Consider the following 17,381-nt stretch of genomic DNA (forward strand, 5'->3'; position numbering starts at 1 on the left):
ACAAAAACTTCATCACAGGCTGAGTATAAGCAGAGTGCAAAATATAACTTGGTAACGCTAAAGCATCAGCCAAAGTCACTGTTGGCATGTAATCAGATGAAGGCATTTGTCTTTCTTACATGTCTCTGAGTGAAGCTGGAAAACAGAAAAAGAAACTCATCTAGGATTGGTGAATACGTTCTTCTCATCTATCAGGGTGTGGAATGATCAAACAGAGTTTCTTTTGGCAGTCTTTACTAAGAAGCTATGAAATGGATACCCCTAAGAGACTTGTTTTGAGTGATAAAAAATAGAAATTCATTTTAAAAAAGGGTTGTTAATGATCTTTTCATTATTTGACAAAAATGGCACTTCTAGTCACAAAGAACTAAAAATACAACACAAAGTGTACAAAGAAGTGAAACTCAGACTCATGTTGACATAGTTTATGTACAAAGTTTGGCTGGTTTACGAACATGTGCACAGTGCAGAGTCCAGAGTGCCAAAGATGCTGCGCAGTTTGTAGCGTCTGTCAAAGTGTTATCTCACTTCTTGTATTTTCTCTCCGACGCTTTGTTATGTTGTTTGCACCTAATATGGCTCACACACAGGCAGCTGAAGACTTCTGACAACGACAAACACTCCCTCGGTTGTGTGTACACTAGCATTAAGCCCCACTTTGAAAATGGATTGGTGGGCGACACCTCACTGTGCACGTCCACCTGCACAGGCCACCTGATGACGAGTGAGAAGCGCTGGCAGAGTACACAATAACACAGGGGTTTCTCGCTCTGCACACAGGCACCGCTGCTTTCTCACACAGCAGGAGTGGCAGCAGTAAAGGACGATATCCGTCATGTTGCTGACATGATGCCAACCACGTGCAGGGAAAAAGAAATGAGTAGGAATGACCAAAAATAAGAGAAAAAAGAAAATAATCCTGGATTCAAATAAAGCTTTTGCTTAAACCAAGAACTTTCGGATGATCTGGTAACAATTTTAACAGATTTTCACATGTTATTGACATTATGAGCTTCTCTTTCATTTTTATTAAAAAATTTTCAATTTACTGTTACTTCTCTTAATATTTGGTGTCCAACTATAGTTAGTAGAGGCAACTAAATATACAATCAAAGATCTAAATGGGGTGACCAATCCATGTGTGAAAATGATGTCTCCCTGAACCACTTCTTCACAATTTGAGCCTGATGAATCCTGGGATTGTCATCTTGGAATATGCCCAAGCCATCAGGTTAAAAAAATAAATCTACCAATAGAAAAACCTGGTCATTCAGCAGACTTTTTGTTTGGGCTTCTAACATTACCGAACCCTGGACCTGACCAACTGATGTAGATCATAACAGTCTTTGCGCTCCCGAGTGTAGCTTTTTTCCCTCCCAATTAGCCTCAGAGATGCATGGTTTCCTAAAGTCTACAGCTGTGTAGTCCCGATACCTTGAATTGTATTTGCATTGTATGAGTGGATTGATGATTTTATTCTTAATAGCCTCTTTCAGCCATCAGTTGAGCCTTTTAGGCAAAAAGAAAAAGAAAAGATGTCCTAATGTACCCACAGCTGTTCCTCTTCTAAATGAACACACCCCATACGGATGCAGCTCAGCCCCACATTGCTGTGTCCTGTTGCACGTCAGGTCTGCCGTGTGGAAAAATTGATTACACACGAGGCGAGCCTGTTTTGCCTCCGTTACTACCTTCCTTGCCAGCTCAGAGGTGCATCAGTGGCAGATCAGCCTCAACCCATTCCGCCTCTGTGCTTTCACACGGTACCTACTTGAAAAGCCTTGTGTGAAAGAGGCTAAGGCTAAACACTGATGCAATCATTCAGCATCTTCTTCTGACCACATTTCTTTCTCGAAAATGATTGTTCACTACAATTCACTGTTTCAGTAATGTATTGGGCAGTAATTGGCCAAATTTTAGCAGTTTCAGAAACGTCTTTAGTTGTTTTGTTTACTTGACGTAGACCAATAAGGTGACCCTTCTGAGAAAGGGTTACACCTTTTCCACAACCACAGAGTTTGTGCTCTGACATGGATATTTAAGGAATGAGAAACTAGCTCTCTGCTCAAGTTTTGGTTAAACAGCTTGTTGCCAGCTGAACCATATGAATCACCTCGGTACTTTTCCAATGGGGTGACTTCAGCCATTTGCTTATTTATATCCAGGCGGTGACTTTTATCCCGGCTCAGCAGTGTGCATATACAGTGTAAACCAAAAGCTTAGACGTATCTGCCGATTGAAAACGAATGGGTAGGGGTGTCGCAAACATTTGCCTCCTACTCTAAACATGTAAAATCAATTGGAATAGTTGGCTCTATACAAAATAAGATCATATCATAATCTGAACTGTGCGCAATGGTGTCACTGAGCAAATTCTGTGCGGGACAGTTTAATGTTAAGTTAACACATGTTTGAACAGCCAAAGTCAAGATATACTGAACACTCACCAGTGACTGACACAGAAAAATGACTCAGCTGCTGTGTGGATGGAAAACTGACCTGCAGTAGCTCACATGGCTTTGTAAACACAAGTTAGTTTTCATCAGACTACCTTAGAAGGCTTCCCACTGTCTTCCAGCTCTGAAAGTCCTTCTAACTGCAATAAATATGTTTATATATATATATATGCAGGTAAAATGCAGGTGCAACGTGATTATTCGCTGAAGATCTGCACTTTCCCACTTCCAGTGTGTACAAAGGGGGACAAAGCCACAACAGTTCACTTATTCACTTATTTAAATTAGGCTGGTTTTGATTAAATAGTCATCGGCCGATCTTTCCTAAAGCACTTGTGCACCGATGCCTCTTGAAAATAGCTGGCGGAATAATGAAGAGGAGAGACAGGACATGCTCATCACACAGGCTTAGAGCACTAATGTAAGGCAGTGAGACTCATCTGGTGTGGATCAGTTAACCCTGCTGGAGGCTTTGAGAGTAGACAGCAGGACGGAGAAGGGGAGGGAGAGGTGGCGATAGAAGAAAAGAGGAGGTGGAGGGGTGGGGGGTGTCTGTGATGAATATGCTGCTGTGGGCACAGTGCTGCTCAGAAAAATAAGATTCCTTTGGAGCATCAAGGGGTGACCGATGTCCGAGAGGAACAACAACAGAGAAATGTGTGGGTAAAGAAATCTCTTTGCTCTTTTGGTGTCGGTTACCTCTCTCCTTGTGATCTCTACTTTAGCTCTTTCTTTAAAATGTTACCTTTTGCATCACATCAAAGAGCAAAGAACTACTGTCACATGGTGCCAGAAGTCCCCTGGCAATCTAAATGAGTTCAATATGCTACACAGGTTAGTTGAAACCAGGAGTTGCCCCATTAGAAGTAGAAAACAAAGCTCATCTGCATCAACAAGATAAATAATTCATCAAGCAATCCAACCTATCTGAGAGAGCGATTATTCATGGTGTTTTGGGGCAGTCTCAGACGTGTAAAGATCTGAGAGTCGCTGGTGTCTAGATGAGAAACACTATAGATAAAACCTCTCAATAGCATCTGAGCCCTTGAATCTTGGGCCAGTCTTCTCAGTTGGAGAACATGCACTCAAGAGGAAATGGCAGATTCTATTTCAACTAAGTAAGGATGGGGGTGGGGGTGTGAGACACAAAGGAAGTACGACAGAAGCTCAGCACTCCTCTACAGACGTATAAGTGCTTTAACTTCAATTAGTGGTATCTCTGTTACAAAAATGCATTTCTAATTCTGTTAAAGAAAAAAGAAAGAGGCAACATGGTTAGCACACAATCTAGCATGAAATACCCAATAGAGATAAAGCAAATATTTCCATTACTAATTACTCCGCAGTAGCTTTAGGATATTGTGTTGTCCAGTTTTTAGTATTAAGTAGTCCAGGGTGACATAATAGGAAGTCTTGTCTGAATTCTTGCATGGAATCAAACAACATTATACCCTCAAATGTCTTGTGCCTCCCTAAATTTCTAGGTTTTGCTGTGGAGACAAATCTTCAAACCCTTTCCTGTAAAGATTACATCGGTATATAGAGCAGTTTATGTGGCATGCTGATTTTGCTGTTTTTGTAGAACATGAGTGATGAAGTAAATTATACTCTGTGTATCATTAATTCATTTTGTCTGTTGCTGTGCCCGACTAAAAATAAGGAGCAGGCAGCCATTAGCGACCTTGCTCTGTTTGCTTTAATCATGGGGGAAATAAAATCAAATAAAAATAATACAGAGGCCAGATGAAGATCTCTTATATCAGAATCTTTTTAGAGTGTGAGCCATGCTTTGCCATTAGCTTTATCTTAAGTCTACAGACACGCCAGAGTGTCTTCTGGAACTGAATTATTTAGATTCCACATTTGTAGGCTTTGCAAGAGGAGGTGGAATGGCACTAAATCCCTGACCACTGCAGCATAAAGTAAAGAGACAGGGAGCACGGCAGCACATTTAAAAAAATAAATAAATAAATCATTGCGGAGAGAAACGGTTGATGCGACAAAGCATGAACTCCAATTTAATTTCCTTGCTTGATGATCATCAATAGATCCAGAATACCGGATCCGGTAAGTCCACTTTGACCGAGATCAAGAGCAGTCTATGATATTAACAATTATGCTAAGCACACGCCATTCATAGAGACACGCGGGCATTGTGCAGTCGTTATCTCTCTGAGAGGGTGAGAACCTTCTGTGGTTTGTCAGTCAGCTCGGATACTACTCTTTCTTTGAGTTAAAACATTCCTACTACACTGAGCAATTCAGAAGCATGCAGCTACCAGTTTCAGACTGCAAGACTTCATTGGTTTTCATAGTGCGCCAGCATTGTAAGCGAATGAGTTCATTTTGAGGAAAGAAAAAAAAAATCCTCCGCGTCACCGTGTGGCGTCAGCGTCACAAACATCTAGCTGTAGATCTCCCCCCTCAGCACACAGCAGTCACAACGGCGCACTTACACGCATGCAAAACGACAGTCATACATCTCAGTGGATTGTCATCCTTGACAGTTTTAGTAGCTCATTTCATTATTTACCTTCCAGCAGCTCTTTGCCTGCCAGTGGCGGGTGAATGCAATCACATTACATTATTTAAGGCTCAGATTCATTACTTCCCAAAAAGAGGCCAAAAAAAGAAATGCTGGTGCATGTAACACAGGAAACTATTATACAGTACTTTGTCAAATATAAAACCACATTCCGTTCAGTGAACTGCAGCTTTCTGCCGTTTTGTTGCTCCACACTGAAAAACTCAGTCAGGCTGAAAAACCATTTATCACAAGGAGGCCAGGGCAAAACGACAGGGTATGAACTACACGCTCACACAGTCCTTGTGCTGACAGAATGTCTCTGAGAATTTCTAATACAAACCCTGAGCACAGATTTCCCTCATAGGTCTCGTCTATAAAATGTGTTCATCAGATGCCAAAACACAGCACAATGGTTTGTAACAACAAGTCACGGTGGTGGTCACAACAGTAATGTATTACAACCACACTGTTCGCACTGGAAAGTGTGGCAGCACGTATCTGGTTGACCGACATGGCGTCGTGCCAGAGGGTGTTAAACTGAGCCAGGTTAACCTTTTTTAGCTCGACGGTGTTGCTTTGTTTTTGCCAGAGCCATCTGGACTGATCTGCTTGACAATAAAAGATGCAGCGCTGCTCTCAAAGGACCAAGGTTTGTCAAAATGCAGCTTTTCTGTAGTCGAGGCTACGGTGGCTCAACACAAAAGGGCAGCTCTGTTTATATTACACTGTCTGTATGCATAGCTGGATGGGTTTATATCTGTCCCCTCGGCCTAAACCGTCATGCATTTTCGGCCACGCAGGCCTTTGTGGACAACAGCAGATGATAAATTTTACATCTCATGGCCCCTGTGGCCCCTGTGCAGGTATGGGGAGTAAGGCACAATTTGTGCTTAAAGCTCAACACTCAAGACAGGAGTCAGAGATGTACCATGATATGAACATTATGACACAAGTCTACAAAAAAAAAAAAGGCTACTAAACACTTATTTTAGGTATTATTGATGCTTGAATACGTTTCAGTATATTCTCACCATTACAACATGTTCCCATTGGGCTGAACAAATATAGGTCCAAATAACACTTCCTAATATGCCACTTTGTTGCACTCGGCTCAGAAATATCACCACAAGCTACAAACACATGTATTCTTATTTTCCCCGACCTGATGACATTAACCTTTCGCCTGCAGAATCAATAGCATTTTATTCAATACCTCTCTCTCTCCACACCCACTAAAGGTTAATGCATAAGAGATTTGATTGGTGAGAGTACAATTCGTTTTTACTGGCTTCTAACAGGCATTTGTGTTGAAACCCAATAGATTTATTAGAAATACTTTAGATAAACCCATACATTTGCCCATTGTTTTGAAAATGCGGATCTGCACAGATCAATCATTTTTCCAGCCCAGCGACCTTGTTGCCGGGGTTGCATGAAACCCATTCAGGCAAAGGTCAAGCGTTTTCCTCACAGTTGGTTACTGCAGACTTACGAAGACTGAGAGAGATGGATTCCAGTGAAAGCAGACTGCATGTCAAACAGATTGATGCCCGTCCGCATGTTACATACGTGTGTTTTGGCTATGTGTTTGTACTTCCAAAAGAGTGTGCGCTCTCATTGACTGATCAGAGGCTGCACGGGTACAGGATGTTGGTAAAACAAAAACAGAAAGAGTGCTGCAGGCAGAGTCTGTGCGCAGCGAGTGAAAACACCTCATTACTTAAGCTGACAGGACCTCCCGCTGCTGTGGAACCCCTTTGCTCTCAGGCCTGAAAAATGTCTTTAATACAAACTTTTCTTTTTTCAGAAGTTCCTCTAGAACTTCCTCGAGTCCCCCCCCCATTTATTCAATTATCACTTTTATGTCTATTTTGATATCCCACACACACACGCTCGCTTTTATTCAGCTCTCTCTGCTTTCAGCTGAAAATCACACTTAACTTTGTTTTGAAAAGCACACGTAGGGATCATCATTAGCATTACTCAACATAACGGGCACGAGATAATGGAATCCAGCTTGTGCATTTGCTCCTAAACTGATATTTATATCCATTGCAAGCAGAAAACACTGCCTCGCTAAAAAAAAAAAAGAGACCATCATTTCGAAATCTCATTCTCCTCACCACCTGCAGCTTAAATACAGCAGGACTTGAGGGGAAATTGCCATCTCTGGCTGTGCTGTAAAACTGATAAAAACTAGAGTAGAAAAATCTTTACAGTGTGCCTGCTGCCCTAAGGCTCTGCTAATCATGGATTTTTGAAAGACACACACACGCACACACAGTGTAGACTTTTTTTTAACTGAATTGCCTTCATTCTTTGTTATGTTTGTTACTTTTAAATTTGTTTGTGGTTTTCAAAAATACTTGCTTTAGACTGCAGATCTGGCCAATAACGTAGAGTTTAATTAAAAACGGCATGCCGAAATGTTCAAACTATTCAGTGCCTCAAGAGTGCGAGGCACAGCACTGATCTTTTTTCCTTTTTTTTGGTCCCAATAAAGTCGACACATCCTACAGAGCAGCCGTAATTTGCATGATTTGCAATCACTCAATTCCTCTGCACATTTTTCACTCTGGACTACTTAAAATATAATTAGTTACACTGAATCTGTGTGTCATGTGAGCGTCTATTTTGAGGATGAGTGAACGGAATATGAACTTCAACGTCTAACATTTCCACTGACTGATCGCACGAGGTGAGGGCTCCAAATTAGTGCATGAATCGGGAGGCTTGTTTATTTTTAATGCAGCGATTTAAAGATCAGCAGCAAATAATCCATCAATAGGATGGAATTAAGACTGACTGATTGAATTTCTCATGGGCCACACCAAACAAGTGATTTTGTTTGTTATCCTCTATGTCTTTGGAAGTAACTGGAAGTAAGTGCAGCTGGGTTATGTGGAACAAATGTCTGTTTATTTGGATGCATACACAAATGCATAATGTGTTTATCAAGTGTAAAAGTAATTATAAAGAAAAAATAGCAAGAATAAGTACACAGCTCGAGTTGCTCTCGACATCCACAAACCGCTAAGCGGAAACATCTCGGCGTGACCCCTACATCACTGCGGAGAAAGAAGAATGTTAATGCAGCAATTGTCTCCCATTTAGTTGTTGAGGAGAAATAGCAGAGGCAAATACATCTATATAAGAAAGCAAACCTAGTGTAGCTCTGCCTCATCAAATAAATAAAGTATATAAACATAATTACAGCATAACATTGACTAATTATGCAAAACATAGCCATCTTGTGTTGTCATCGTACTATCAGCTGTTTTAAATCTAACAAACATTAGACAAAGGCTTTGCCATAGATTTCAACAAACTCCCCTTAATCCCCCACATTAACCATTACAGCCTTATATTTGATAAAGCATAATGGAAGTGAGGACAAAATGAACATCAAACTATTTTTATAACATCCAACACATGATGACAGTGTAGATTCTAAGTAAAATTGTGCAAAAAAAAGTACATAAGTTCTCCCATAGAGCCGTTAAAGCTCATCATATTGATGCTCTGCTCATGTTTTTTGACACAGCAGTGGCTGTTGGATGTTCTGGGCAATTTAGGGGGATTATTTCTGCCTCTCCTTTCGTTCTTGTGACACGAGGGCAGAAGAGAAAAAAATATATATATATTCAACATTCCTGCCACGACAATGGCAGAAACAATCCTGCATTGGTCGCACTGACAAGAGTGATCTCGCGTGAGACTTACGACATGACAGTGGGCTGAGAGGGACGTCAGAAAACGCAGAGCTTATTGATCGCATAGAATTCAGAGCACCAAAAATGGTGCATTATTTTCCACGAGTGCAATCATCTTTCACCAAGTACAAACACATACACGTGGAGGTTTTTTTTTTCTTTTTAAACATAACTGACACTTTAAGTGGTTCATCATAATCCTGCATGCTCTGTATGTGGACTGGATGTCCTCCCCCATTGTTGGCCTAAATGTTGATTTTAGAAAAGAGAACTCAGAGTAACAATTATTCTCAATAAAACACCTTTTCTTTCACATCATTAAGACGTACCCCAAGTAAAGGTACTAATTTATAGTAAGTAGCGGAAGTGCAAAGAATTATGTGAAGCTATTAACATTCAAACAAAATTCATCATTTGTACAGATCCCGCGTATTTGTCAGGCAATCATCTATGATGAATTTCCCCAACTATATTCAAACTTGGTCTGTGAATTAAAATGTAATTTAAGTTATCAAGCCGTGGACTCATCCATGTACAGATGTGAAGGAAAGATGAACAGTCGATTAGGGCTGTGTTAATGTGGAGTATTAATTCAGACCAATTAGCATCGCCAAGGAAGCAGAGAACACGGAACAACACCTCTCTGTCTAAAGGGCCTTCTTCTTTCTACTTACAAAGCAATTAATTAGTGCGGACTTCTTAATTCTTTAATTAGAAAGTCCTTCTTTACTTTGACACATTACGAGGCGACCCACCGCTTACTCAAATGACTGTTTAATTATAGCACACTCACATAAACACATGGACACAAACATATCTGTGTGCCCCTCCTAGCGCGAAAGGTCAGCGTTTGTGCGAGAGAACTGAAGGCGCGTTGGAGCTGTGATTGGCAGACGGTGTTGGCACGGTAACAGACAGTCAATCACACACCCAAAGACACACAAACAATCTCAGTGGAGCAGTTTCCTACTGCAGCTGCCTGACCTCTAAACAGGGCAGACAACCAGAGCCTCAGGACATGGCGAGATAATGGAAAAGAGCGGAGACTGTGATAAGCTACTCTTTGTCCATACTGCCATCAAATAATAGGATTATGCCACAATTCCCTTTAAAGTTATTTGATGTTAATAGAGGAAGATGAAGGGAATAGCAAGGTATGAAATCCAGCTGTTATATCGAAGTTCTCCTGAGTGAACGAAGGCATTTTCGAGTTGAAATTTTAGACACTTTTATTTTGAATTCGACAAGGCTGCAGAAAAAAAATTATGAGGATTTGAGATTATAGAGTAATCCCAAGGCAGTGGGGCATTACTTGTGAGATAGCCATCAGCACCTGGAGGTAGGCTGGCTCTTTTCCTCTTGTTGCTGCTCTCGGCTGTGTTTTCCAAGGGAGCGCAGTCAGTCACCAGTGGCCCGCTGGAACTGCTGAACTGGAGGGGATCGTTGTTGGTCGATGGATCAAAGGGCAGAGGGTTGAGTCCTGGAGGACGCAACGCACAAAACAAAACATTAGATTAAATGAAGCAGTGACACTCAAACAAGACGGGAAAAACACTGAGACACAACCCAATAAAGATGACATTTTATAGAAAACTCCATCTGTTGCAGATCATGTGATAATACACGAAGCTTCTGAACAGCTACCACAGGAAATCAAACCCTGCCAGGTTATGTGGTTGGTACGGCACTTAAAATAGCAGGAACTGAAGTTATCGAAGATTTGAATACCAAATAGAGCTTAATACATCATTAAATACTCTATCAGGAGAAACTATCATTCAGACAACTAAGTCGTAATTTGATCCGTCACCAAGAATTTTCATACGAGCGTTGGACATATGATATCAGTGATGAATACAGCGGAATGACTTGCATTATATAATCAAATACTTCAGTATAAGGTGTTAAGCTCAGGGGAATTAATGAGGGCTGCATTTCACTCCTGCACCTGTGCACGCTGGTAAGTTGTAGCGGAACGCAGGCCTCACCAATGCCTCTGTGCACGTCCTACTATTTTAAGTCAAAATGTCCGAAGTGAAAAAGGTCAACCGCAGTCTAAGCAATCCTATGTGACATGCTGATATTGTGGTGCCTTTTTAATTTGAAACATTTGGCGCAGCCCTACATGAAAGAGCACCAAACTGTGAGTGATCTGAAGCGTTGCATCATAGTAGCACTAAGACACAGCAACACTTGCAACTGATTCACTGTGTCTGATATCGGGTAGTTCAACACCAAGACAAATATTCAAGCTCGGATATTCTGTGCATTGAGACAAGTTTACTAAACACTTCAGATATATATATCTATATATCTCTATCTATATCTATATATAGATATATATATATCTCTATCTATCTATCTATCTATCTATCTATATATATATATATATATATATATATATATATATATATATGACAACCAGGACAAAAACATCTGGGGAACAAGTAGTTCATTTTAAGCAAACATTATGTGAGATTATTGCAGAGTCCCGAGGGTTTGCAACGTAATTTGTGATTTATTTTTTTTTGCTGGATATTTTAGCTTCTATGCGGGTTTTTTTAAGGGTCATATTTGTTTAGAATTCAAAGCGGGGCTTTTGGAGAGACTCAAGACTGTTTTCATGAAAAATTCATCACAGTTCTTTGTGCTCAAATTTGTTTTTCTCCCATGGCACAACAGATCAGAAGCCCCACTTTACTGCAGCTCATTTAGAGGTCTGAAGAACCCTCATCAGTTTACATTCAACTAAGACCGTGCTCTAAAACACCAAAAACATCATTATTAGGAACTAAAAACTGTTTTTCTGTACTTCTCACGAGAGAAGACTTGGATGAAATGATCTAAACGCAGCAGTTTGGGAAGAATTATTTCACCAGGACACGTGTAACTGAGTTTTCCCCCCATGTGACGACAGATGAGATTATAAATGTCTGTGTCAACTGTGTCATCAGTTTTCATGACTTCCATCAGTCAGCAGCAAGGCTGATTGGTGGCTCAACACTTACTGACAAATGGGAGACTCAGATAAAAATTAAACTGGAGATCCAGTGCCACTTGAATGGGAGTGTAGACTATCAAGTTCCTCTTTTGGATCTTATCAAACCATCAGGATGCTGTCAGTGAAAAATACCGCCGTGTGCGCAAACCCTTTCCATCTATTAGAAACCTTCACTGTGCTGCTAGGCATCGACAACAAAAGTACAAAGTTTGTCAGAGAAGAGGCTGTTATGCTGATGATCCAGAAAAACAACTTGAGAAAAAAAGGGCTTAAAATATGGGTGGAATGGTGGGTGGAATATCGGTTGAGTTGAAATAGATCTTCTGTCCAAGCTCAAACACTCGCACAGATCTCTGCGGTCGATCTCTACTGAAAAGCCATCTGTCACACTTCTTTACAGATGACCGTCAATCCTCTGGAGTGAAATGAATCCATTACTCTGCTAAAGTTAACCCTGTCACCAATAAACAGCTACATTTTACATTGATAGAGACAGCCTTTCAGTCATGAAGACTTCCCAGAAAGAAAGGCAAGAGGAGCCGTGGAAAAAGTGAAACTGCACTGAACAGCTGGAAGGGAAATACCACTCGGCTTCGATGGCTGCAGTGCTGTTACAGTTAGAGATGAAGGACAGAAAGTTCTCTTTTGCTCATGCTGGTGCCCTTATCCAAAGATTTGACAAACTTCTCTCCTGAAGGATAAAACAGGTCTTCTTAAAATGTGACACAAAGATGGCTTCAATTCAAAGAAGAATTAAGAGGGATTGGTTTTTAAATTTGGACTCAAATGTGTCATTTTAGAGTACAGTTTGTGTGATAATCAGGACATAATGGTGTTTGTAAAGTAAAGCTTGGACACAAAATAAATTAAATCACAAATCAGGTGGATGGTTCTGAGAGTCAGAACCAATCCATGTTGGTTTAAAAATGCAGGGTAGAGAGAAGACAGAGCTTTTGGACTACGAGTATGTTCGTGTCTGTATGTGTGTATAAGGCTGTATATCAACAACGTCTTTGTTGGGTCATCGCCCTTGTTCCCGTTGCTACTCAAGTATCTGTAGACTGATGAATGGCATGTTTAAATTTCAACATCTGGCCAGAGGGAGGAGCAGAGGCAGTGAGTATCACTCCCCAGGGGGGAGGAAGAAAAGAAATAGCAGGAGGATGGGTGGAGACCGGACAGAGGGGCTGCAGAGTAGATTAAGGAAATAAAACAGCTGAAGTGAAAGACAAACTTTAGGTTAAAGAATGCAACACAACATTTATCACAAATGATTCTGAGCTGATCTTACACCACGGATGTATTATTAACAGGCAGCACTAATGGTACAGAGAGCCAGGAATGTAGAGGACCATTAGAACACACAGTGAACGTAAGTGGATCATCAAGACCCCATGTGACCCCCTTGGAGTTGAGCCAGAGTCAATACTGTGAATGTGGGGCAATGTGATGTAGAAATCACTAAATCATATGCAGTAAAAGGTTGAATCAGTAAACAAGGGCCTGTCAAGTGCCGTCAGTGACAGCCTCATTATCAATAAAATCATGTGAAAGTTTTCAGTAGGAATTTTATTTATTTGATCTAAAACATGACTTAGATTAAATATATATTTTAGTATAATTTAGTAGATTTAGTATCGTGTTTAACTGCAGTGGTTAAAACAATACTTGGTTTTGTTTTGGCTTTGATAACAGCAAACTGAAGGTCCTTTGGTTTCCACTAATCATCAGACAAGATAACCAAAAATATTTCTTTCACATAAACACGGTGGCCTCAGTTTATTTCTTATAGTTAAGATTTCACAATTATACCATTCAATATACGCAAAGCTCACCCGAAAACATCTAATATACCATGAATGCAGCAGTCCGTGTCAATAGATGTAATCATGTTTGCTCCAACAACCAAGTATGAAAGTAAAGCCATTAAATACGGACTATAATTAGTTTTTAATGATGTCTTTAAGTTATAGGAAGCTGTAAGAACTGAACCTGGGATCTTTCAGTCAGAGAGCAGGGCTTTAACCATCATTAAACTGAGCTCCAACGATTTTCTTACCAACATATTTTTACAATTCTCCAATAAAGCTGCATGTAATTGTTATATACTAATAAAACCAATGGGATGGTGTGAAAAGTGCATAGCATAAGGACATGTACATCAGCTCAGTACAATGGGGAAGGGCATCAGTAAGGGGAATGGCATAAGCGGTGGACTATTAACTTAAGATAGCACGGAGAAACTTATAGACCATGCAGTCTAATGTGTGTCCATTCATCTGTGCAAGGCTAAGGGCCAGCTGGTGGCACACCGCATTAACATATTCCTAACATCCGAGATGAATTAGCTTCTGTGACTTTTCCACTTCATTACTAAACCCTTTCAGTCCGTCAACAAACTACCTTTCTGCTCCACTGATTTGTATCATCAAATAGACAAAGTGGTTGAGAACACCCACCCATCGAGACAAAAGGCAAACACCATCTAACTTTGTATAAACATCGAAAACAGCCCAAGTAAGCGGTGTACTACTGTATTAGGGAATACAGGCTATCCACAACCCTTAAAACTATTACTTCTGAAAGTCAGGAAGTGTGACTTGGATATTGTTTCGACAGGACTTTTGTCAGAGGAGACATGAAAATATGGAAGAATGTTGTTCAGACAAAACAGATTTCTCAATTTTATATGATCAAAAATATAATATAGACATACACAAAGAGATAACGAAATGCCTTCAGAAACACTGCCTCAGTTTCCCATGGTCATTAAATCACACTTGGATGTATTTGAGAGAATTTAAGCTGAAAAACAGAAAATGTTTTCCTGATGTTTGTGTCAAACTCAACTCGGGCAAGAGAAGTGGGAGCAGCAATTCCCAGAGCCACTATCCAATTACAAACAGGATACCACAAGTCCCTCTGCTATATTCTGTTGTTGTTTATCTTTCCATACTATTCAGCTTCTTTCCATCTAATCTGCAGAGGATCCAAGTTCAGGCCTGATTGTGGCCCAGGATTGTGGTGCATGGCGAGAATCTGAACAGTAAGACTGTTCAGACAACCAAACCAGCTTTCTTTGGGATTCATCAAACAAAACACTCAAAAAAGAGACCTTGGGATGTAAACCAATTATAATCTGATCCCTTAAAGCTGTAAATAAGTGTGTTTGAGTCAAACTAACGGTCATCCCAGTTTCTGAAAGTCCCCTTCTTTGTTTTTCTAAATTATCTTGTTTCTGTTTACAATTACGTAAATCAAAGAAAAGCATCAAATTCAGGATCTCATTTCAGAACCTGAAATCAACACAGGTTGGCAATCATGTATTATGATGACTGAACTGTTGCAGGTCCCATATCTCGTATTAAAATTTAATGTAGACCCTGTGCTTGAGGGGAAGAGATAAGATTCATAATGATGTTGGATTGCAATTATTACGGAGCTGGCAATAGTGGGTGGGAGTAATGCAACAGTCACAGGCTACAAAGCTGGGACCTGTTGGGTGGCAGCTGGCAAGATTACAAACAGGATCCCGAATTAGACTTCAGTAACCAGAAATGTTACTGATGAAACCAAGTGTGACCCCCATTATCCTCCACAACTAATAAAAAAGGTTTCAGTCACCGCAATAAAATGAGATGTCAATCTATTCATAGCCTGTAATGTCCATCTGAACAACAGAACATCCCTTGGCCAAAGACTGTGGAAGTGAACTTGCAGCATCCTAAAAAAGGTAGCTGACTGTGAGGTTATGAGTGCCCTTAGCAGATGAATAAACAAGGTGTCTGACTGATGTGGCTTAGCAATGGATGGCAAAGAATGCCAAGCAGCTCTGGCATTCTCAAGAGACTATTAGGAAAGCTTTTCACTTCCTGTGTATTTATAGCGTAGACAAAGAAGCTGTTGAAAACACAAGAGGAGAATAGAAAGGATCTACAGCTACATCATCAGGCAGAGTAAGCTCATCTTGACTTAAACTCAATGGTTTAGGGCTTTGTGCTCGTTTTTACAGCCTTATTGGTCCGAGAGCAGAGGTGCAAAAACTTTACCGATTGTCGCCTCTGCAAGACAGGACAAGTCCACGAATCCCACGATCAATTAAAGTAACCATGAGTCACAGCCGTCTTACACCATGTCTGTGTTTTTCTGTTGCAATCACACATGCCGTCGTGGGGTTTCACTGACACTCTCTCTTATTCTGGGCTTAGTTAATTACCTTAAAGACTTTCTAAGTGTTTCTTTATACTGTACCTGCTGAAGTTGTCGACCAAGAGGGACAAATGTAATCCACGTAAAGCCAAACTTCTCTTTTCATTAAAAAACCCCCCTAAAATTAATAACTAATCTGCCACTCAGAGTGTGATGGAAGATCTATTGGAGAGAATTCATTATGATGAATACAGAAGGCGCAGTGATACTGGTCCTTGTGGAGTTTTTAACTAACTGGAGATCATACAGAATGTAGTAGTTAAGTTTGACTGTTTCCATGGAAACTCGTCAAATAAAGACCAACTCGTATATGCTGGGTAAACTCAACTCTGTTGTACAAGAATAACAAATGAAGAGGTAATCACGGTCAGGAAAGTCGACAATTCCCCTGCTTTATGTCAACACATTTCAGTAATGAAGGTATTTCAACTGTTACGCAACAGTCCAAAGGTAAAACTTTGGGAAAAACTAACTTTTTTGTTCCATAATGAAGCCCAAGAATGTGCAGAATAATTCATCAGACTTACACATGCTTAGTGGAAAATCCGACCCACTCTGTAGACATATATATGTACACATATTTTTATTTTATTTTTTATCAACGGCACCAGTTAAATGCTTAGTCTTTGCATTAATTCACACGGAACATAGTCACTCCTTTACTGTTTTTGTTGTGTAGCAGGTGCTGCCAGTAAAGTGAATTCAGCAAACTGGAACACAAATGCAAATGGAAGCAAAGTGCCAAAAACTGCCGCTATGAATATTCATCATTAACCAAACAGCTCTGAGGTCGGTTGCTAGCATATCCATATGTTGTAAAAGGCCATGGTGAGTTAAAAACGGCTACATTTTTATTTATAATCACCATCGCTGCTTTACAGGTTTCCTTATGTAGGCATCACATGTAAGCATCTTTGGATAAAGCATCTGCTAAATGAATGAATAGAATTTTATACTGTACTAAGAACTGAAACAGCTTTACGTTGAACTTTTTGCAGTTTTTACACCGCCATCTTGACCAAGATTTACGGAAACAAGAGATTTTGCTTCTCAATGTGACATTCCTGGTTAAACAGTGTTGGAAGGGGGGAAGCAGCATGCCAATGCCATGCAAAGAAAACACAGCTATATGCTTTTCCCAACAGCTATATGCTAATACCTTCTAATCAGAGGAATCCAGAATATTCAACATTTTGTATCTTTAAGTAAATGTCAGCGGCACCAATCAGGGGTAATATCCTAATAATTGAGTAGAATAAATTATGTTTTTACAGTAGGGAGGTTTGGTAAAGGTTAATCTATTCCCCGATGTTGTGCTGACATTTTAAAACAATACCGTTGGAGGATCTCACTGTGCATTTACAAATTTACCCTTGCTCTGCATGTCGCACACACAGCGGCATATAGAGCCACGGGAGAGACAATGAATGCGTTTTTTAACGGTTTTTAAGGTGAAGTTAAAGTGTGTTTATCGA

At 40.2% G+C, this 17,381-nt stretch overlaps 1 protein-coding gene across 6 annotated transcripts in view; it reads right to left on the reverse strand.

Moving 5' to 3' along the window:
- enox2 (ecto-NOX disulfide-thiol exchanger 2) overlaps positions 1 to 17,381 on the reverse strand; it is a 163,765-nt gene that overhangs the window by 75,302 nt on the left and 71,082 nt on the right. For 5 of the 6 annotated variants that reach the window (XR_012772741.1, XM_075481793.1, XM_075481789.1 and 2 more), the window contains one exon: positions 10,009 to 10,176. Coding sequence is in view for 5 of the 6 variants with exons in the window: in XM_075481793.1 (XP_075337908.1) it covers positions 10,009 to 10,176 (168 nt within the window). In the remaining variant the exon portion in view is untranslated. The remainder of the gene's footprint in view (positions 1 to 10,008; positions 10,177 to 17,381) is intronic. The other variant, XM_075481791.1, reaches the window with a different exon arrangement.

The sequence above is a fragment of the Odontesthes bonariensis genome, chromosome 13, assembly GCF_027942865.1.
Source record: "Odontesthes bonariensis isolate fOdoBon6 chromosome 13, fOdoBon6.hap1, whole genome shotgun sequence".
Classification (NCBI taxonomy): Eukaryota; Metazoa; Chordata; class Actinopteri; order Atheriniformes; family Atherinopsidae; genus Odontesthes; species Odontesthes bonariensis.